The sequence below is a fragment of the Schistocerca serialis genome, chromosome 3 (genome assembly GCF_023864345.2).
Source record: "Schistocerca serialis cubense isolate TAMUIC-IGC-003099 chromosome 3, iqSchSeri2.2, whole genome shotgun sequence".
Lineage (NCBI taxonomy): Eukaryota > Metazoa > Arthropoda > Insecta > Orthoptera > Acrididae > Schistocerca > Schistocerca serialis.
The window spans coordinates 520,581,150-520,605,084 of NC_064640.1; the positions used below are offsets into that span (position 1 = coordinate 520,581,150).

Here is a 23,935-nt window from a genome sequence, read left to right on the forward strand (position 1 = left end):
ATTGTGGAAGGGTGTGGAAGGAAATAGGCTGTGTCCTTTCCAAAGGAAACGTCCTGGAATTTGTCTTCAGCAATTTAGGGGAAGCACAGAAAGATCGCTCGAGACCCTGAACCAACGTCCTCCAGAACGCAAGTCACCACAGGAAGATCGTGAATGAACAGAATCAAATTAAATCACATATGCAAAGAGTGGTATTGACTAATATCATCAAGAAGGTGTCACTCATGAAATTCGTAACCATTTCGGCCCTTGTGAGTCAACAAATTCATGCTTTTGTTGAGGAACAGCAAAAGACCAGTACATCTGCCCAGTGCTATAGTGTCCCGTGGTTACTGTAATGTCGACACTGTAGCACATGTCAATAGCGGGACTGCCTCCATTCTGGCACAGTTGCATTGTTGCCAGATTCCGATGATGTCATTGACTATGTCACCATGTAATACTGTCATATTTTCCCCCTCACCATCTCTCTGATATCATTTAGGCCATTTGGCTTATATACAGAATATGATATTGCAGTGCCTGTGTTGTTCTGCAATATCATATTCGGCCAATACCAGGCGAGTGACATTTAAGTACAACGGTTGACCTGTACAGGAATATATATAATGGATGTGTGAGTACAGGTCGTAGACGCATGGTTGACGACATTTGAAGTTTGGGTCTGGCTGTGAGTCATGCACGGTTAGCCAAATAATAAGGCAACTGCTCGCAGTAAGCAGGAATCCGAGTTCGAGTTTCGGTCCGCCACAGATATTCATTGTCTTCATTCCATTCTACGGCTAATGGTAGTCATTCACGAATGCGAATTCATTTTATATGTAAATACAGAATAGTGGGAAAGTCAACGGTCATCCCACTCATATGACAGCACAGCTTAGAGTCAAATTGTGCCAAAAGTAATATGGGAGGATACCCAAAAATCCAAGATCGTTACCCTAAGAACATTCTGTGTGATCGAAAATCTGAGATAGCTGACGTTAGCACAGTCCTATGACATCACATTCCAACATGGCTGACAGTACAACTCGCCAGTTTGCCAGATCCCTTGTTCTTAGTTTGTAATCGAAGACAGTATACCATTGCACAGTGTGCCAAGTGTTGAATCCAAGACATTCACTGAGTTTTCTGTGATGTCGTAGTGTAACTAAGTTGCTTGTGTTAAGTTTAGAATGATGGCACCAAATTTCTCCTAAATTTGAACAATTTCTCTCGACCATAGGCTGTCACAGTTGGTCTGTCTTTAAAGTGGTGAGATATTCAAAAAATTCACTTCTCCAAAGCCTAAAATCGTGAAAAATTAAAGGGAAAATCTGCCGACACTAAGTTGAAAGTGGCGAAAAATCCATAAATGCAACTTATTTGGTTGTCAGAGCCACACCATTTGTCCTAAGTTTAAAACTTTATAGCTCACCAGTGCAGTCTGCTTGGTCGTCAGATAACTGATACTGCTGTGTGTGTGTAGCAAGATATGATAGGAGTGTGGAGATATGGAGCTGCGATTTGTTTGTTCAAACATTTGTCAGACGCAGAACTTGCAATGACTCCTCCAACCCTATCCTCCCCACACACACATCGCCTGCTCTGTTGCTATAAGATGGGTCACGTGCCTCACTACGCAGCATCCTGGTTGGGTCACCACTGCTGCCAGCCTCCAGCTGACGTACACTTCACTGCACTTGTTGCCTGACTGCCTATTGCCTATGGCACCTGGCTGCATTGGAGTGTGGTAATACAATGAACCACTATACTGGATGCTGTGCCACGTAGTTTGGAATGTGGTGCTGTCCAGCTAAAGTGCTAGCAGCAGCCCAACAACAAGCAGTGCTCCAGATCTCCTCAGCTGCAACATCCCTGCACCACCAAATTCTACAGGCTCGAGCAGGTAGTGCAGTATGGCTGTAATAACATGACTGCTCCTGTACTCCACATAAAAGTCACACAGCCCCTTCTCCACCCATGTTCACCCATTACAGAGCTATCATGATATCAATCTCCGGAATGTTGTGAGATGCAGGACATATCAGCATAGGAGACCACTTAGGAAGCATTTATACAGAAGAATTCCTAAGGCATTAACCTTGCTTTAGTCTGCCTCAGTATCTGCATGTTCAGCATGGTGGAGTGCTAAGCAGAGTTGCCTGGGTTCGATTCCTGGGTAGGTTGGATAGTTTTTGCGCTTGGGGACTGGGTGTTGCGCTGTCCTCGGGTTAGTATCGTCATAACTGAGAATAAACTCTTGACATGACTGTATGGGCACATCACAAAAGTCAATTAAAAGTTACTCATGCTCTAATTTTAGAACTGGATGACAACATCGGCAGCCTAGCACTTTAATGGATTGCAATGTCCCAGTGAAGTCTCTGCAACGTTTTGGGAGCTATTGCGGGCCTCTCAATCATCTGGAAAGCGACACTATTAACATTCCAGTGCAGAAAATCTATTTCCGGCGTCTTACATACTCTCACCTATGCTACACTAAAAGGTTTCCTGTATAAAGCTCCACACACTTTGGTCGCAGACTTTAAGGGGAACAACTGCAGTACAGTGGTACATTGGGGCTGCAGCGACCACAAACTTTTATTTAAATTGGACAGTATTATTCTTTAAATTCCATAAATTATCTTGTTGTACTGAGGCTCTGATGTGAATGAAATTTAGCACTAGTCGTATCCAAGCAGAGACAGTTGTGGCTGGCTCAAGTAAAGGCCTGCGTAATGGCGTGTTGCTATACACCAAATATAGTGGTGATTGGGGCTGGGGAGGGGTGGGGATGGTGGGCGTCTAAAGGCCACGTTTTTAGGTTTTTCTTGAATAACTGGAAAACTGCAGTTTCTGAAGAAAATGGTCCTCAGTACAAAATTAAACTTTGTTAAATTTAGAAAAAAATTCCTCTTCATTTTTTCTGTAGGGCTAATACTTTCCGGGGTGGAGGGATGGAAAAGTCGCATGTTATTAAAACTAGTGTTTTAGTGGAACAAAATCTAATTTTTACTATTGAGTGAAGTGGATTAAGAAAAAATATTAAATGTCTGTACCACGTCAAAGAGCAGCTGAACCGGTTAAGGGATGAATTGGGTTCTGGGAGTGTGAGAGGGAGGAGGGAACGGGGGGGGGGGGGGTGAGGTGAGATGTATCAGTTTGAGGGAAGGTAGGTCCCCGGATCGTAGCCATGCGGTTCCCCTGTTCATGATTCTGCAAACTGAGGAGCGAGAAGGTAATTCCCCACTATATCTACCCCACTACGACATAAGAAGCAACTACAGAGTGTTTTACAAGTTAGACCGGCCCTCTGCAGAACTCATTATTAATCACTGACAATATAGTGCGAAAAAAAAATTCCAGGGCGTATTTGCTTTCCACAAAGTGCATTAATACTCCAACGAATACAGATATAACTTAACAATAACACTAACGCAAGAAATGTATATGGACAGGCTCTGCGTAAATTTCTGCACTCTGTACTACACTGCTGGAAGAAAAACTGATTCTTGTTATTTTGTACAGCAGATGTAGAATTCTTCTTGGAAAGGCAACTTCCCACACCACGAGCGGTGATCGCTTTTCACAGACTATACCTCCCCAGCATTCCCTCTGCAGTTTTCGTATGTGAGAAGGCAGAATGACATCACTGAGACGTGTTTATATAGAGGAGCTGTTTTCAGTTTATTAAATGAACACTTACTTGTGGTTGTTAAGTGAGCCCTTATGTAAAATTTGTACCTATAAATAGAGGTTGTAAATGTGATGTTGTCAGCGATCATTTCAGTGTCGGTGAGAAAGCGGGTGGATTGGTAAATGCAGAACCATGCTGTTGTCTCTTGTTGACAGCATATTGTAAATCTGTGTAACTCGGTCGTAGTCGCTTGGTGGTTAAATAGTGAATCACCAGAAAATTACTGCTGTTCTCTCGCAATTATTTTGTTACTGATACTCTGTATAAATCTCTTTCATTCAGGAATTGTTGATACTTCTAGAGTGGGCTGCAGTGCGTTTTAACGAGTTGTACACACCGGTTGCCGTTAGATCATCGAAGTTAAGCGCCATCAGGCATGTTCAGCACTTCGATGGGCGACTGTGTGGGTATCGTGTGTGCTGTTGACAATTTTCACTTTGCGTTTACGGCAGAAGCGATAGGAGAGGTGCTGGTGTCAAGCCCCTGGTCACCAGGTTTTGAGTCAGTGTCGTGGACTCAATTCCAAACCTCCCCACAGTACCTCGTGAAGAGATATACAAACGATTACAGGCATCTACAATTAGCAGATAAACTTACACACCCAGCTCTCATACTTTGCGAAAGAAATGTGCCTGCAGGCGTGGGGGATAGGGAAAACCTTTCTAGTTAGGCTGCTGAACTTGTCCGTCAGGGTCTCTCAGCCATTCGTGCCACACGAATTTTCTTCAGTGGAACCCGTTACCACACACCCACAGTATATCTTCCGAAGTGGGTGTGAATATGTGTGATGGAACGGGACTAATCCTCTACAAGTCTAGAGCAGTAATCTGCTCTAATGCATTGCTTGACTTATGTTGAAATATCTGAAGTTTCATAACTCCTATGTGACCTACGTCCGTCGCATAGGGTGACAGCTTAAGCCTCTGGGCCTCTTGAGATGCTGGAGGAGATGAGAATGGGGTAATGCATTTGATACCCCTCGTACTGTGGAAAGTAATGCAGCCAGTGATAGTGGAGACAATGAAATCACCATTCTCAAACACACATTGACAGCATGTAACACTTGGGACAGGCAGTTCAGTGTCGTAGACAGCTGGCAACTCCAGCTGTAAATCGTTTTTACATGATTTCTCACTTAACAACTGCAAATAAGTATTTATTTAATAAAGTGAAAATAACTCCTCCGTATAAGCACGAACTCATTGAAGTAATTTTGTCTGCTCACTTGAGAGAATTGCACAGGAATTGCTAAAGATGTACAGTCTGTAACCTGAAAGCGTGCAGCGCACGTTGTGGTAAAGGTAGCCATTCCCGGAAGAGCGCTTCAGCTGTCGCACAGGATGACTAAAAATCTGTCAGTCAGAACAGTATCAGAGATTTATGTAGATTCGTTACAGAGGCGTTTTTTGCGTTGGTAGTATTAGTAACTCATATCTGTACTCCTTGTAGTGTTAACTCAGATTGTGGAAAATAAAGACACCCCGTTGACACTTCTGCACCCTGTGTCGTCAGTGATTAAGGTGCGCTGCGGAGGGTCGGTGTAACTTTGTAAAACACGATGTACTGTAGTTTCTTCTTGTTACGTGGTGGGGTAGACAGAGTGAGAAATCACCTGCCCCCTTTTCGGTTTGCGGACCTATGAGGGAGAGAACTGCATGACTGGATTCTGGCGACCCACGTTCCCTCGCACTTCTGTCTTCCTCCTTGCTAGAATCCCAGAACACATTCATCTCTCAATTCAATTCCAATGCACTTAGACGTGCGACATACATTTAGTATTTGTTCTTAACCCACTTCATTTACCGATAAACGTTAATTTTATACCATTAAGATGCTATTTTTTATAATCTGCGATTATTCCATCCCCTACTATGCGGAAACTATGACTCCTAGAGATAAAACGAATAGGGTCTTCTTTACAGGAAATTTAATGTAGTTCAATTTTGTACCAGGAAACATTTTCTCTAGAAGCCGTGGTTCGAAGCTCTTCAAGGAAAAAGTTAAAAAGCTGAACTTTAAACGGCACCCGACACAAGCGCTAATATCCCACAGGAGGGGATTTTTAGTTTACTGTTCATGATTGTCCATCCCAATAGTATTCAAAAATTTACCACTACACGAATTTTTCCCGTAATTTTGCTTCGTTGACTGGACTGATAGTACAGTGCAAGAGTTCAAACTCGACTCAATGTAAACCAGATTATTACAATCTTAGTGCAGAACATACATTAAACATTAAATAGTACTAAAAAGGTGGTCAAGAGTGCGTATAAATGGTAGCGTGGTTAAACACGGTATACATACACAGATACTTCCATGGAGCCTCAATCGGCGACGTCATTAACCCACGAGGATGACTACCAAAACTGTCCTTCGCCACACAAACAAGGTAGAAGAATATGAACCGAGGAAGAGAAAACACTCACTTTACGAGCAGGAGCAACGAAGCCAGCAGACTCCGTATTCTCTCGCCATCGCTAGCAGACATTCCTGGGGCTGTGCATTTTCTGTGTCTCGTAAAACGACTGAATTGTTTAATCACGACACACAAACACTGTCTACCAAAATTGCCTCGGATCCATCAAGAAAACAAGAGACGAAAGAAGTTGGTTCTATTTCATGCAGCTGACTGAAGACGACATCCGCCTCCCACACCAAAAATAAAATAAAATGAAATAAAATAAAAGTAAAAATAAAAAACAGCATAGGTTGCATTGCATCAAGTATGAAATTCAAAATTCATTTAACAGAAAATACATAGAATATAATTTTTAAATAATAAAGTAACCGGGGCTAAAGGTGTAATGGTGCATACATCCAATCAGTTGATCTAGATCTGTTAGGAACTAGACAAGAAAAAATACATTGAGATACCTTAAAATATTTATTCCACAGGTAGGTTGTATTTCACCGTGAAATTACCCGTATACGTACAATGCACAAGAAAGGAAGGGTTATCTCCCAGAAAACCAGTCTATTAAACGTTTTACTTCACACTATTAAAGCAATTTACCAACGAATTTACTGCTATTAATTTCGTCGCTTTATATAAATGCGTATAGGAAAATCAGAGAAATCTTTTAAGAAGAGACAAGAAATGCCATGTACATAAAGAGCTCAGATAGCAACCCAATGCTAAGGAATGAAGGAACAGCTGAAAGATGGACTGTATAAAGGCAAGAATTAGTATTAGGTATGTAAGAACAGTATTATGGAATGAGGAGAGGGAGTGGATGATGTCAGATGGGGAACGCGATTCATCTAGAAACGTTTGAAGGAACTCTGTAAGAGCATCTGGAATAGACGAAACTTCCACAGAATTATTAAGATCCTTGTGCGAAACAACCATGACAGAACGGTTCCACTTGGTATGCAGTGCATAACTTGAAACACAGGAACCAAAAACCTCAGACTTCAAGACGACTATAATTCTGGGACCAAAGAACTCTGGCGCCGAAAAACGTATTACCGAGCCATAGTGTAATAAGTCACAATTGCAATACATTACACTAATTATCAAAAGACGAATGGCACTCATGGTAGAAGCTGACTTAGGGACACGCCAGGTAAACCTACGATTTATCCTGCAAGAAACCCCTTGAGTGTGAGGTGGCAGAAGGTCAGTGATGTTCACGGCATTTGACGCTCCATATATTGTCTACCATGCAACCACAATACTGACTGCTCATGACAACAGGAGGCGGGACTGGAGGTATCCAATGGTGAGCACAAAATGAGGCTGCCGAGCGTAGCTGAACTGTTTAGTCGACAAGTAACTCTTAACAGTCGTACAGTGCTAATGGTGTTGATACAAAGCAGAGCAATGACAACGAGAAGGAAAGCAAACGTAGCATTATATCTACAACAACAGTTGCCGAAGTTGACGTTTCGTCAGAAAGGAGCATAAGGAATTTCGCAGAGTGAAGAAGAAGTGGCAGATATACCAGCGTTTCTGCAAGATGAGTCAGTGGAGTGTGTGCTGTCGTATACGCTCGACTGTGCGGACAATGTATATGAGTAGTACAATGATGACGATACGTTCTTAACAAGTGAAAGTGATATTGAAACAGGTGTCGAGCCATATCGTTCGTCACCCTTGTCGGACAGGGATCCACAAATCTCGTCTCCAGTGAACTGCAGTAAAGGACAATAATTGTCTAAGGAGCGGGTACTAAACATAATTACATACATGGAAGATCATCCGCAGTGTAGTATAGAAACAGTTATTAACAGATTTAGAATTAGTCCGCTGCAATATGACCGTGTAGTGAATAAGAGAACTGCGGATATTCAGGGGAAGACAAGGTGCACTTGTTACAAAAACTGGTGTTTGCACGTTTCAAGTTTACAGGATGTGCATGATAGTCACCTACTATGTTATGCACCACAAAATGGCGCATGACTTAGATTACAGCGATTTCAAGGGGAACAGTGGATGGTTGCACAACTTCAAACAGTGCTACAGAATTGGAACACGTAAGATAACGAAATTTCAAACAAAACGTGAACTTGACGATGCCCACCAAACTGCGGAGTCGGCCCGAAAATTTGTAAATGAGATAAAGAAACTTATCCCATCGTTCAGTAAGGAATTTGTTTTCGACTCTTGATATATCGGAGTTTTAAGAGGAAATGCATATGAAATGAACCCTGGAAATTAGAGGTACCAAGAGAGTTGCATCAAGATCAACTAACATTAATACCTTAACGCATTCGTATACAATTACGCCGATTGTTAATATGCATGGTAAATTGGCTGGCAAGTTATTTATTATGCTGTGAGAGGTTGAAGGTGCTCTGCCCCTACGTTTGCGTAATCTTGCAAGGGCAGTAGTGAATATTTACGTCACAGCAAGCAAGAGTGCTAAAATTGATGTAAGAGAACTACAACTATGGTATGACCACTGCTTTTGGCCAATAGCTGGTCAAATTGTTGCAATTCACATCATCTGGAACCACTGGACAAATTCAGCCTCTGGATGTTTGTTTTTTCTGTGCCTGTAAAACATATTATCGCCCTACCTGCAGCTACGCCTTCGATAGTCGGTTAGTCGGTTTCACGATAAGCTCCACGGTAGACTGTTTCGCCTTTGGTAGCATGCCATCACATTGTAACAGTATTCATCGCCTCGTTACACCAATATGATTCTATATGCATTCTTTAGGAGTGGATATCTAGGTGATCGTCCTGCACAGTTTGTAACCCTCAAGCAGTTCGCCTTCGATCTTGATAGTGCGAACATTTGAGATCACTGTGGCAGTCCATTTTTCATTCTGTGATCATGGTGCAAGTGAATGGTTTGTTTTGAGCATTTCTTGACTGCCGACGAAGTACATTTTGTGAAGTGTAATACACACATCCCATAGAAGGTTGATTTTTGCACCTCCCGGACACTCATTTTCTGTCGCCCTCCTGATGCACATGGTAAGTTATCAGCAGTTAATATTTTTCCTGTCATAACTGTTAACACAACACTTTCAAAGGAGCCTTACTAAAGAATGAACGTGCGAAGGTATTCCTTGTTAGAGAAAAGATTGAAGAACGCCGAAGTCACATTTAAACGGAGTCTGTTACTTTAAAAAAAAAAAGAAAGCTTTAGACACTGTTGGTTGGAACATACCTTTCTGGAATTCTCTTAGTTATAATTGTCAAAATAAAGGGATCAATAATATATATACAGCTTGTATAGACCAGACTACAATCATAAGCGTCGAAGGACATGAAAGAAAGGCAGTAGTGAAAGAAGGGCGTGAGATACGGCTGTAGCCTATCCATCACGTTATTCAGTAAGCGATCTGAACAAGCAGTAAAGAAACCTGAGGACATATTTGGAAAGGGAAAACAACTATCCGACTAAGTAAGATATGGAGTACATTATAGCTGTAATAGGGCATTTATATTAACTTTTACACTTTATGTACACTATTCAAAAATCAGATGATGGTAACTATTTTCACCGAAACCGGTCATCGTAAATAGAGGTTTTTCAAAAGTGATCTTTGCTGAAAAGATGACTTCCTTCAAGTTAAAGGTAAGAGCATTGTTACTCTGTCAGAGACCGAAAACGACTTGGAGGATCTGTCGAACAGGGTGTATAATGTCTTGAAAGGAGTTTGTAAGACGAATATCAACAAAAATAGCATAAAAGAAACGAAGTGTAGTGAATTATATCAGACAACAAAACAATATAAGCTTTTGAAATGTGGTGCTACGGAAGAGTGCTGAATATTAGATAGATAGATAGATTATCCAGTGAAGAGGCCCTGAACCAAATTGGGGACGACAGATTTTTGTGGAATAACTTGACTAAAAGGAGGAATAGGATGGTTGAAATTATCCTGAGGCGTCGAGAAATAATTAAAGTTTGTAATGGAGGGAAGTGTAGAGGGCAAAAACTGTAGAGTGAGAAGTAGGCTCTACTACAGCAGGCATGTTGAAATGGGTGGAAATGGCAGTAGTTGAAAAGAGGTAGAGAGACCTGGACATTTGCGGAATGCAACACAGGGAAGTTTCAAACTTGTGTGGAGAGCTGCTTAAAGCCAGAGAAGACCAGAAGACAACAACACCAAAAATCTGACGCTTAAAAGGTACCAAATACCTGTTTCATGTATTTAAGATTGAGCTGTATGCAGAAAGATGTTCTCGTATTGTTATAAAAATGTTCTTATGGTGTTATGAAGCTCACGAACAAATACAAGTGTGCGCATTATAAACTTAACAACACTGAATGTTCATATGGTGTGGAAAGATAACAGATCATTTTTATGTACTGTGATTTTGGTACTAAAAATAACGCTGTATTATAAGTAACTCTTCTTTAATAAATGTATTTCCACTAACTGTTCCTGCGAAGCTAGTATTAAAACCAATGGAACGGTTAGCAGCAACAGATGTAAGTAATAACCTCAATGGGACTTGTACCTGGTAACACAACAGTTTAGTTCGCCGTTCCCCCATTCTGCTTTAATTTTGGAATTCTTTCTCTGGATCATACGAAGCATCTGTTGGAACATTCACGTCGCCAGCACCAAGAATTACAATATATATTCGTAAACTTGTGTCAGTACCATATTTATAACGCTCTCTCCTGTGAGCGCGAATAAAGAATTTGATTATTAGTAAAAGAGTTAACTACTGTTTCATTAATGAACCAAAAGTTATCTGCGATGTAACTTGTTTTTATTCGTCTTGAATCTAACGAAGTGACCTAACTTTCTGAGCTCTAACCGGAATGCGCTGTATTCATAAGAGAAATATTAAATATAACCCACGTTACAGATGTTCCTTTAGGGAATTTTTTGACCAGTATTCATACAGCATTTTTATCCACTTTCCAAGAAACAGACTTAACTCACATGTAAATCTGTTCACCATTATAGAATTATTTCAAAAGAGAGGCAAAATGCATGTCACAGTTACTGTATTTTGGCATCAGAGTTCGAGCATTGCAGTAATGACTCACTGAAAGTCACCATGGGCATCTGAACATGTTCAAAATTGTTATCGTTGATTTCTGACGTGGCGAAACGATCCAAAGTTTTAAAATATGCGCAAGAGACTGCCCGAGTACTTGGCTAACACGTTCATTGACCCCGACAGCTTATTGCGTTTATGGAGTTATTCAGTGTCATGTTTTCCAGAAACCGACATTTATTCACGCTGTTAAAGTGAATTTTATTTCACACTTGCAGAAATGAGTTTCAGCGTGCTGCTGCAGCAAGCTCTCTCCAGAATTCCACAACTGCCCTTCGCCTTGGTTGTGGATAAATGGCGCTGGGATGTTTTCCGAGGTGTCATTTCTCCCGAAACTTATAACCACGACTGGTGGCACCTCAGGAAGAAATACCTAGGCATTACTCCGCCTGTCCCAAGATCAGAGGCTGATTTTGACCCTGGTGCGAAGTATCACATTGCAAATAACGTACCTTACATCAGGTTAGTATATTTCTTCGATATATACTAGTATCACCAATGCTCAATAACATGCAGTTGTCCTGAATTTCACTTTTTTAATTTAATATTATTCCAACATTTTCTTTTAAGGCGTCAGAGTAATAATGTGCTGCTCGCAGCAGTTACTGAATGTTACTAGTATACCAATGTGACTCTTTAGCGTCCCTTATTGCATTACCTGGCATGTATTAGTTTACAGGTCCAATGTCTTCATGATCGCGAAACTCGGTTTTGTTCTAGACAACGAAACTAGTCCCGAGTATTTATGGACTGCTAGTGTATACCCACAGCTGACAGTGAATATTATCTTACGGCATCAAGTCGCGTGTCACTGAAAACAGGAAAAGACACAGGCTACACGTCAGTTATTATCAAAAGCTTATAAGGCGTATACCTATTGAGATGATTTTTTTTTTTTCGCGTACCTAGATTGCGAGGATACTACATAGCATTGAACACGCGAGGTCGCTACTCAGGCGCCTACTGTTTGTCCAGCGTAAGGTTTGTAGATATTGACAGTTGCTCATCGTTAGTATCTGCGTGGAAACGTCGTTCACATTCGACGATACATCGCTGTATGCTTCACCAGTTAGTGTATCATGTTCATGTGCTGTGCTGAGTTCCTGGCTTCTTCCGTGGAGTGGATGTGCCACGAAGTATGCGCTGTCTAACAAATACACTGTGACAGCGAGAATTGTCCGTAGAGTGAACACTGCATCGAATTCACGTAGGGCAAATAAAAGATTAAAGTTCCAAACTTGTTCGGCCAGAAGACTACAAATAATTGCCCTTTGTCTAGCTACCAAGAGCAATGATTATAGATTTGATATACCCCAAGCTGCGCCTCCGATGCTAAGCGGACGGTATGCCTCGCAGCCACCTGAAGGACTTGACTTCCATCTCAAGCACGTTGCTATTCTGCAAAACCTCCGCTTCACCTCATCGGGAAAACCGAGGAACACCGGGGAGGAAGTTTGGCACTTCAATATTGCAAATTCCAGTAGCGCTTCCAGTGAAGCCACAGGTTAATTTGGCTTTATATTTGTGCCGCGCAAGTCGTGAGTGGTGGGCGGTACACTGTGTAACCGTATTATTTTTTTTTTTCCCAACCCTTTCGATTCGCGGATGGTAAGTGTGAAGGAAGACAGACCGTAGCCTCTAGTTTTAGTACCTCGGTCATTACGCGGTATGTGTACTGGGTGAAGACGTATGTTCCTTGTATCATTTTGTAAAGTGGGCTCTAGAAATTGTCTTTCTTGTAACATATCCATATACTGTTTGTTGAGCATTTCAGTGCCACTCTCAATTTTCTTGAACAAACCCATAACGAGAGATTAACTTCTCTAAGAATTTTTTCTGTGTCTACCATTAATGAAACTCGGCAAGGACCCAACACTGACAAATAGCACTCAAGAATTGGCTGAACTTTGGTCTTAGAAAAGACGATTATCGTGCACGATCTATTCTACCTTAGGATTCTTCCAATAAACAATCTGGTACTTACCTGGTTTTATTTGTTGGCTTAATGGTAGTCTGAGTATGATGATTGTCTCCGGATTTTCCTGTACTGTGAAATTCAAAACTTTCCAAGATCGTAAGAATTCGATGAATCACTAATTACGGAATGATAAATGTTCAAACTTTTAGCTTCTGTATTCTCAAATGTTTCAAACAACTGTTCGATAAAATAACTACAATGTATTCCTATGAGCATCAAATTCCAATCAAACATGAACTGTCTTCTCTTTACAAACTACTTGACACTATAGCTCTTCCAACTACTCTTCCTATCAAGCGAGAAAGAAGAGCCAATAGATTTGTAGGCGAAGAATATAATTATTTACATAGCTCGTGGAGATATTATTTAAATTAACTTATGTGTATTCTTTACGTAGAGATTAATATAATTTATTGGAAATGTTGTAAATAACTTAATAAAATACACAGTTATATTTCTATTCATATCAAATTATGCGGTAATACACAAAATGTAACATTTTCATACCTATGCTTTTTTTATATGAAGTAATCATCTTAGAAATGAAATTAACGATACACACCGGTATCATTGAGTTAATAATGGTCATTTGGGTTCATTACACGACACAGTCAGACAACATTTAGATTCAGCTGCCACAGCAGCTCCAACCTAAGAGTCCCTCTCCATTTCGCCAAAAGTTTCTAAGAAGCCCATATCTCTGTATACAGCTATGCCGCGTGTGAACAGCCTCGAAGGGATAGAGACGCTATCTACTAATTAATTTATATGTAGGGCTATTCAGCTGAGCCTTTCAACTCCAATATTTCTAGAACCGCTCAAGACGCTGTAATTCTTTTTTCAACTAAGTAAATTAGAAGATAGTCCTTTCTAAACGATGTTTAATCTACTGTCATAGCTGTATTAATTACTTAGGTACCAGCGACAAATCTGATTTTTCAACTGGGACAGTTGAAATAGTAAGTTTGCGGAAGTCACATGGAATTCTCTGGGTCAGTTATGATGCGACGTCCGGACAGGTGCTTCCTTCAAGGAAATTTCTTTTCCGATGAAGCAACCTATACATACCGTGGCATACTGAATGTAAAAAAAGACGCATTATTGGGCCGCTGCGAATACCCACTATCTGAGGCAGGTTGAACGTCAGAGACAGTAAAGTGCAAACGCTTGGCGTTGGTTGTTTCAAAGTGCGTAACTGATCTTTACTTCACTAAAGAAACTGTAACGGTTAACAGACGTGCATTATCTGTTACTGAAAGAGTAACGACTCGTTTAGAAAGGCAACCACTTGAAATAGACAGATGTATGTGGTACAAGCACGATGGGTTCCCGATTCACTTGTCGGTTGTGAGGAGGTAAGTGCTCATCCAGATCTTCCTGGTCCCTGAAAAGGACATGAAAGCGGTATCTGTTGCTCTGCACGTTTTACCTTGTTTAACGCCTCTCCTCTGTGGTAACGTAAAAGATGAAGTCCATGCACAAGCCCCGATCACCGACGAGGATTTATTTTATAACGATTGATGTAATATTATAATGTAACAGCTCACCTCGAAATGAAATTAGTATAAATGAGCTTCTTCATGAAAAGTTATAATTTAACCATCTGTACACCTTAGTTCCTTGTTTTACAATCTATTCAATTAGATATTCACGTTTTCTCAATGCTCTGGAAGGAACAGGAGAAGAACGGTTATCGTAGTTATCTGTTGAATTATCCTTACAGTGTACGTCCTTTGCCTTCCAGTGCAACCATACGTAGCCAATTACTATTAGTATCAGTTTTAAACTGAATTTTTTTCAATTACTTCGAATTTGTAATTAGACTCTTAGCTGCGTCAAGCTCGATCACCCCGTTATGTGACCTCGAAAGTTCTGTATGGTAATAACATATTCTGAGTAAGAGAGTTACTTTCTTCGTGTTCAAAACACATAGGGTCTATATCATAAATTCTAAACATTCTAATATCTCAGAAACTACTTATTCTGGTTTCGGAGAGTGAAACTCGGTTAAATTCGTCTGCTTGAGATCTGCATTCCAATTTGCAGAAAATTCTTTAGTTCCGTTAGAAACAGCCAAGTTGATATCGTCATCTCTGTAATAAAAACAGAGGTAACTATCACAGGCCAACCAAAAAATATCCAGAAGGAATGAATATATCGATGTACGAAAGCAATTCTTAACGATTATAATCAGCGACATATCACATCGACATTTTTTTCGTAACTGCCACTATGCAGTTTATTTCTTTTTTCATTGTAAAGAGCCTTGGAAGAGAATTTCAACGATAAGCAGTGACTTAATTCAGATAGAGTTCGTGTATTTACTAATTCACTCGAAACCAGGGCTCTGCAGTTGTAACGACTGAACAATTTACTCGTGAAGTTACTAAGGATCTTCACTTACAGTACAAAAAGTGGATATAGTTTTCGTTTATGGCGAATATCGCTTAACTATTAAAGCAGTGTTTCGGTGTATGCTAAAATGTATCCTAATCGTTACAAGCTGCCCCTGACCTGAATTTGCAAACACAGTAAAAAAATCAAGAGACTGGAAGTGCGAATAATAAAAATCCGCCAACGAAAACGAATGAAAACTGATGACGGAAATACATGTAATATTTTAGCAGCGGGAAAGCACAATCCACATATCACTACAAGGCATCTTGAATGTTTAAGTGAAGGTCAGGCAAAGGAGTGTTCTGCGAATACGACATTCCATCCTTATCACTTTCCGCCCTACCAACAGCTTCACTCCAGTGACGTGCAAAATAGGTTAGAATTCTCGGAAGAGGGTTTGTGAAAACTGTTAAGTTATGAGCAGTTTCTGTGCAAGAGTCCGTTTACGGATGAGGCATCGTTTGCAAACAATCTTTGCAGAATGCGCTACTGGTTAAGTAAACAATCCACGCTAGCTGATAGAAGTGTATAGTCAACGATCTTGGCTTATCATCTTGTGGTGTGGGCTTTTCAAGAATCACATCGTTGATCCCTGTTCTATTTATGGAACTCTAAAGAGCTGGCGCAGTTTTTGAAAGACATCCCAATGGTCATGAAGCACGTCTTATAGTACCAACGTGACGAATGTGCTGCACATTCTCAGACTTAATAGAATATACATAGATCGTATAATCGGTCGTTAGGGAAGCCACAATAGTCTGCACGCTCACGAGACTTCAAACCTCTGGACTTTTACCTGTGGAGAAAATTAGAACGAGAGGTCTACAAGGAAACACCGATGACTCCCGAACACATGAAGTGCCCTGTAGCAAGGGTTTGTGTAACAAAATGTCCAGATGAAATTATACATGTTGTATTGTGTGTATGGAAACGTTTCATTACATGTATTAGTTTTAAAGGTCAAGATTTGTGACTTTTATAAAAATAAAAACGCACACTGTCCCTGAGTTACGTGTTTACATACATTTGCTACAGTAGGCAGATATTTGTGGAATCTCTTAGTCGGATGTCAGAACAGTACTTATATGAATGAGTGGTGTCTGTTCTTTCAGACATGTCCGAAAGAACAGACACTACGCATTCATTTAATTGATACACTTAGCTGGGCAATGGATCCACCTTCTTCAGTGCGGATGCACAAATACGGCCAATCTCCTGTGGGAATCTCTGAGTATCGAACATGGAGTTAATGAACAGGGATTGCGGATAAGTGGCGTGGCGTGCCGAGTTGGTCCACACAATGGCGGTAACGCTGTGTGCCGATGGCGCAGTGATTATCGAAATTGGACAGTAAGCAGTAGATCCCTGGTTCGAATCTCGCTCCAGTACACATTTTCACTCGTCACCCTTGATTCCGTGTAATGTCCAGCTGCAGCTGAGGGTAACCTAAAATCCACGTCAAACTGCGCACAAACATCTTTTGCAACACAAAAGAGTCACAGCTAGTCTATTGTTTGCCGGAGAACAAACTATCGATACTGCTCTCAACAGTAAGACACCTCAAAAATTTCACTGAGTTGTTTAAATCAAATGGTGGAGAATATTTCCGCAAATAAGTTATTTACAAGACAACAGTCGACTTCTCCATTCTAGTGACTTCCACGTGTTCCCAAAACTGCAGACGACAGTCAGAGTCGTTATGGTGATAAACGTGCTGAGGGATAATCGCAACTTTCCTGCACGTGCCAACAGATACTGGAAACGTATTAATCTAACTCAAATTAAGTACATCAAGTTGATTCGACAATATAGCACTTCATAAATAATTTCTGTGTAATGAACCTTGATTTTGATGATTACCCTCGTAAAACATGTGAATGGATGTGAGTGGAATGGAAATTCTAGACTCATATGTTAATTCGTATAAAACTTTAATGAATGACACGTTGTCATGTTTCCAGATACTTTCTAAGTGGTATATTGCAAGTGCAGCTGTTTAAAGGAATGTGTCAGCACGCTATATATGGGGCGGTTACTGACAAACCATTACCATTCCCTCTTCATCAGTGTGACATATATGGATCAAAGCGCAGTGGAGCAGCATTATGGTAAGACGAAGTTCTTCCTGATGCTGTAAACTGTGAAATCATTCTTTTCGTAATTTCATTATTCAAGTGATAAAAATTACAGAATATTTACATATCTTGAATAAACTCATTTTAAGGTACCTGTTCAGTCTCATTTCACTATAATTTCGTTAGTTCAATCAGTTTTAGTTTGTAAATTCACCTTTAATAACTATGTCTTTAAAACAAAAGCTAGAAGCAAGTTTGTGTCACAGCTGATTGCATCATAAAGAATTGTCACACAGAAGTACTTCATTTCATTTGAAAATATTGTTGATGCTTTTAGTGACAAAAATTTTTGCACACTCCAACAGGCGCATGCTCAAACTCGGCAGAAGTCGCCCATGGCCAGAAGCTTTGAAAATACTTACTGGATCAAAACACTATGATGTTCAGCCACTTCTGGAGTATTATGCACCATTAACAGCTTGGTTAAAACAGCAAATCGAGAAATATAATATCACAGTAGGGTGGGAACATGAAGAACCTGCCGCTAGTTAATACTGCTAAATACTGTGTGTGGTAGTTATGGTAAGATGTAGATGTAGTCAACTGAAAACGAGACAGGTGGGAGAACAGTAAGTACAGATTTTATTATTTAAAAAGTAATCACCATAACTGTTAATCCATTATTCCCACTGTGGCATAAGATGGTAAATTCCTTCATAGAAAAATGTTTCCGATTGCCTATGGAACCAAGATTGTACACAGGCATGCGCATTTTCGTTCGAAGCAATTCGACGACCACAAATGTTTATTTTACTGACTCCAAAAATTTGTAAAAACACATGTATGATGGATGTGTGATGGCTTCGCAGCGAAACTTCTTTAGAGTAGTGGAAACAACCTGCCAAAACAGTGGCCGCCCATATATTGCCAAGGTTATTGCTAGTACCCTGCAGAGTTTACGCTGAGAAGCCGCCACAAATCCTCTATACAATCCCGATTTCTACCCATGCCATTTCCACGTTTTTGGTACCCTGAAGGAGGAAATTCGTGTCCGTCGACTTACACCAGGTGAAGAGCTGCACTTAGGCAACGGCAATTATATTTCCATGAAGGTACTGGGCGTTTTGTCTCGCAGTGGGCTCGATATATTAACAGTTATGGCGATACCTTTTGGAATAAGAAATAGTTTACTATACTTACGTTTTCCATCCGTTTCGTTTGTATTTGACTGCACTTTATATATAAAGAGAAGATAAATGTTGAATCTAAGTGTGAATTTTAATGCTCAAAATGTTGCCTTTAATGTGTAACTAAACGGATTACATCATACACTTCAGATGCCAAATGATTACGTTTCGTCAACTAATAATTCATATTCAAGTTATTTTAACCATAATCAATCCAGCATTTTCGATGTTTATCTTGTAGTTACCAAAAATTAAATTCAAGTAATGCTAAATGTCACATTCATGTATCTGAAATAGTGTGTAATTCAGTAATTATAATCTTAGCAACACTTCTCCTCATCACGATCATTTTATGTAACTGTGTGTGCAGTAAGTAAATAGATATTATAGGAAAATAGGAACACTTAGAAACCCTCACTTTACAACATAATCAGTGTATTCTGATTTTAAATTTTCTGTGATGAGGAAAGTTACAATTGTAATAAGACTGCTTTCTGATACGTCAGAAAAACCTTAAACTGACATCATTAACCTCAATGTTGCTATAGAGTAGTTAGGAAAGACGTACATTCAATAGAGAAAAACTGAGTTTTTTCCTCAACAGTAAGCGTGCTTACACAAAGTGAACAGCGCTTACTTTCTTCTTTGCCGTTAGTATTAGTATGTAAAAATAGTAAAATGACTTAGAGGATTAAGGCAAATAATTGCAATTTTTTGTGTTAATCTGTTTACATTTAATCATGTCTCTGGCAAAATAGTGGATATGATATTCAATGTTTTAATCAGTATACAAGAAATGTAACATTATCCATCTAATTCATACACAATAAATGTGGTATATGAAATGAATTACGAGTTTTAATGCAGACACTCCAAATGGTCATCTACACAAGTTTATATGATCTCTGAAATAAATTACATGTAGCTACAGAAAGCAGAATGTATCTTGCTATATGAAATGCATGTCCTTGATCTACAAACTCCACAAGAAACTTTACATACCAGTAGGGAGAATATTTTGTACCATTACTGGACATTTCCTCTTCCACTCGTAAATGGAACTAAGGAAAAATAATTGTGTGATTTCCAAGTCCGAATCTTCCTTAATTTGACCTTACTTCCAAGCACGATATGGACTTTGAAGACAGTGGAATCGTGAAGCATCCTGTCAAAAATTATGGTTCTCCATATTTCCTCAATATTATTTTTCAAGCGGATGGCTTTTTTCATCCCAAGGAATCCCATCTAAACCCACGACGCATTTCGAGCACTCTCGTACTAACTCTAAAAACACAATTAATAATAATATTCACATTATTTCTTTCTTGATTCCTACCATATTTATAATGAAACGGATTGTGAAATAAGATAAGATAATCTAAGACATGCTATGCAGTGGTAAGGCATAGTGGAAAATGTAATATAGTTGCAGTTGTGGTTCTCCAAGTCAGTTATGTTCTATATTCTCAATGCACTTTCTCTTTTGTAATTTCATTCGTATCCGGTACGGACTACTTATAATAGATTTATCACCTCAACAGAAGAAATCAAGTGAGTATTTTAAGGGTATCTCTTTTTGTTCAGTGCCTCTAATGTCATCTGAAAGATGTATAATGCAATAGTGCATTTTTTGTTCATTTTGGTCATTTATGTTTTCAATGAAATACGAGTATAGTGAGGGAAGGGCGATCATAACGGCCACCTTAATGGATGGCAATTTACGTAGCTAAGTTGCAGTGTATGTAGAGACTCCAAATCACAGGGTTTACCTGCCTGATTTTTTATTCTTTTTGGGCAAAAGGAAAATACCTAAATAATGAATAATATGAAAAATATCCCAATGGTCTTCGTGCCCAACGTGGTAGGGCATAATGTCCACATAACTGAATAAGGCCTAAATAAATTTTTAACTTCAAAACTTTGTTGAGGGAATCAGTGTTATTTACAGTACAAATTGTGTGTTGAGAGTTAAACATTAATTACGTAGTATGATCATCGTACAGTATTTTCGAGATAAAAGCGTTATTACTACCGAGAGAAAGTAAAGTAAAGTGATTCAGAAATTTTAGGTTGTTTTCTCAGTTATTTTCTTCTTCACCAATAGTCGTGCACTGTTCCTGGGCCCACATGGCACATCCTGGCCCTTCATCTCAACTTCAGTGATGAAAACCAGAATTCCACCCCTGCCCAGTCATTCTGGTCTCTTTTTTAAAATTGTGAGCAAGATTATTCCTCCTGGCTTGTTTAGATGTAGCATAATGCAGATCCTTAGCCATCATGCAGAAAAAAATTTTCTCCGACAACAGGAGATGGTCATAAATTTCTTTTCCTTATTTTGAGGCGAAAACGAACTGAAACACTCCAGATATCTTCTTGTTGTCAGTATCACGAAGATTTCTTCAGAGACACTCCTCAAACGTATTCGTTGGGGTTAGACATTCAGTCACATAATATGCTCCTAATCCATTTTACCGCCCATGATTCTGGCGTTCTCGGAACCCATTAATCAATTTAGACCATATAAAAGACGACTGTTTCAATAAAACTATGTTACTATGAAGTATAAATGGAGGAACACGGAATCCTGTGCAAAGAATATAACGAAACAGTGTAAAGGTAATCCATCATACAGTATCAAGAACTATTCGTGTTCTTCTACTTCTGGCATAACTACCAATGTTGGTATACACAAACTTTTCTTTAGCTAATATTATGATGAGGAGCAATACAAAAGCTGATAATAAATAGTTTCTCCATGTTTTGTCTATAAATAGGATGAGACGAATTGTTAGAATGTTACATAAATCCATCGTATATGCAAGTTAGGTATAATGAAATAAGAGAGGGTAGTTTATAGTTCTTGTGGGAATTAATGAAGTGTGTTGGTAGAGCTCCGGTCGCAGATTCGAATCCTGCCTCGGGCATGGATGTGTGTGATGTCCTTAGGTTAGTTAGGTTTAATTAGTTCTAAGTTCTCGGCGACTGATGACCTCAGAAGTTAAGTCGCAAAGTGCTCAGAGCCATTTTTTTTTGTGTTGGTAGAAACAATAGGAGTTTTGATAAGGTGCGTATGACACAAAGCCATGTGAGGGTAACTGAGGAGAATGGACTGCCCAACTAACAACATGTTTAAGCACGCCGCTTCCAGAATTCAGAGTGACATGTCAGCCCCTGCTCCAACCTTCACAGTGGATTAACAAGGAGGGGCTGTGAGACCGCAAACCAGGTATTTGTGGTTTTTGGGTGGTTTCCCAGATTCGACTAGGTGAGTACTAGGCTTTTAGTCACGTCACACCTCAGTTACACGATTCAAAAACAATCGGAATTGGTTCTTACACGTTGACATGGGATAACGCTAACTGAAAACAAATGGCGTAAACAAACTCCGTCCAGGACGAAAGGGGAGACGACAGAAGCGGCAATCAGCGACCATCCGCCACCAACATTGCTAAATCCAGCTTAATATGCCAACCATGTGAAGTCACAGGATTAGTAGACGAAAAAGAAGAAGCTTACTCATGACATTATTGACAGGATTATCATAGCCAATATAGACATAAAACCACAAACCATTATAGTAGTAAAAGTATTCGTGAAACAGAAGAATGTAAATCAGGAGCATTGTCATGGATTATCATAGCAAATATAGACACAAATCCACAAACCACTACAGTAATAAGAATATACAAGAAATAGAAGAAGGTAACTCAGGAGCACCGCGACCAGATCATCATAGCCAATATAGACACAAAGCCATACACCTCTGTAGTAGTAAAAGTATACACGAAAAAGGAGAAGGTAACTCAGGAGCACAGGGACTAGATTATCAAAACCAATAAAGACACAAAGGGCCAAATTACTATGCTAGTAAAAGTAGGCAGGAGCGACAAGAACGTAGTTTAGGAGCATAGTGATAAAATTATCGTAGCCAACATAGGCACAAAGCCGCAGACAGCTACAGCAGTAGACGTGCAGGAGAAGAAGAAGTAGAAAAAGGTAATTCAGGAACCTGGAGTTCGGATTATCATAACCGACATACACACGAAGCCACAAGCCACTAAAGCAGTAAAATTATGCAGGAGAAGGAGCATATCACTCGGGAGCTTAATGTTTAGATTTTTATAGCCGCTAGAGGCGCAAGACTATCAAAAATAACGGTGACGAAAATTTGCTAAAAAAGAAAAAATGTTACTCATAACCTTGTGATGGGAGCGTCATTTACAATAAAGATACAAAGACACAATCTACTATCGTAGTAAAAGTATCCCGGAAAAGCCAGAAAGTAACTCACAAGCATAGAGACCACATTAACATAGCAAATGTTGACACACTACCACAAACTACTGCAGCAGTAAAAGTACGTAGGTTAAAGAAGTACTAATTTAGGAGCATTGTCACCAGATTGTCATGGCCATTATAGACATAAAGCCAGACCACCACAGTATTAGACGTTAACAGGAAAAACTAGATGGTAACTGAGGAGAACAGTTATTACCAGATTACCACGCCAGTTAATAGACACATAGCCACAAACCACTACAGAAAAAAACATATAAAGCGAAAAAGAGAAGGTAACTCAGAAGCATAGTGACTGGTTTATCATAGGCAATGTACAAACATAGCAAGAAACCATTAAAGTTGTGGAAGTATACAGGGAAAAGAAGGAGGTAATTCAGAAGCATAGTGACCACGTTATAATAGCCATTGCAGACACAAACCTGCACAAGCAGAAGTGTGGAGAATTAAAGAGCAAGTAACTCAGGAGCATACTGACCGGATCATCATAGCCAATATAGACACGAAGCTACAAGCCATTACAACAGGCCAACATAGCCACAAAACCATATGCTACTACAGAAGTAAAAGTATACAGCAAATTGATGAAGGTAACTCATGAACATTGTAACACGATTATAACATCCAGTATAGACACAAAACCACTAACCTCTACAGTAGTAGCAGAATGTGGGGAAAAGATAGTAACCCAGGAGCATATTGAACAAATTATCACTACAAATATGAACACAAAGAAAATAATCACTACAGTAATAAATGTATACAGTAAGAAGATGAACGTTACTCAGTAGCATAATGTCATGTTATAGCCACTACAGACACATATTAACGAACCATTACAGTAATAACAGT

At 39.6% G+C, this 23,935-nt stretch overlaps 1 protein-coding gene across 1 annotated transcript in view; it reads left to right on the top strand.

Moving 5' to 3' along the window:
* The window catches only part of LOC126470973 (angiotensin-converting enzyme-like), a 186,060-nt gene extending 168,423 nt beyond the window's left edge, over nt 1-17,637 (top strand). Inside the window, exons 7-8 of the mRNA XM_050099019.1 lie at nt 11,369-11,612; nt 17,487-17,637. Of these exons, the coding sequence (XP_049954976.1) occupies nt 11,369-11,612; nt 17,487-17,637 (395 nt within the window). The remainder of the gene's footprint in view (nt 1-11,368; nt 11,613-17,486) is intronic.
* The last annotated feature ends 6,298 nt before the right edge of the window (nt 17,638-23,935 follow it).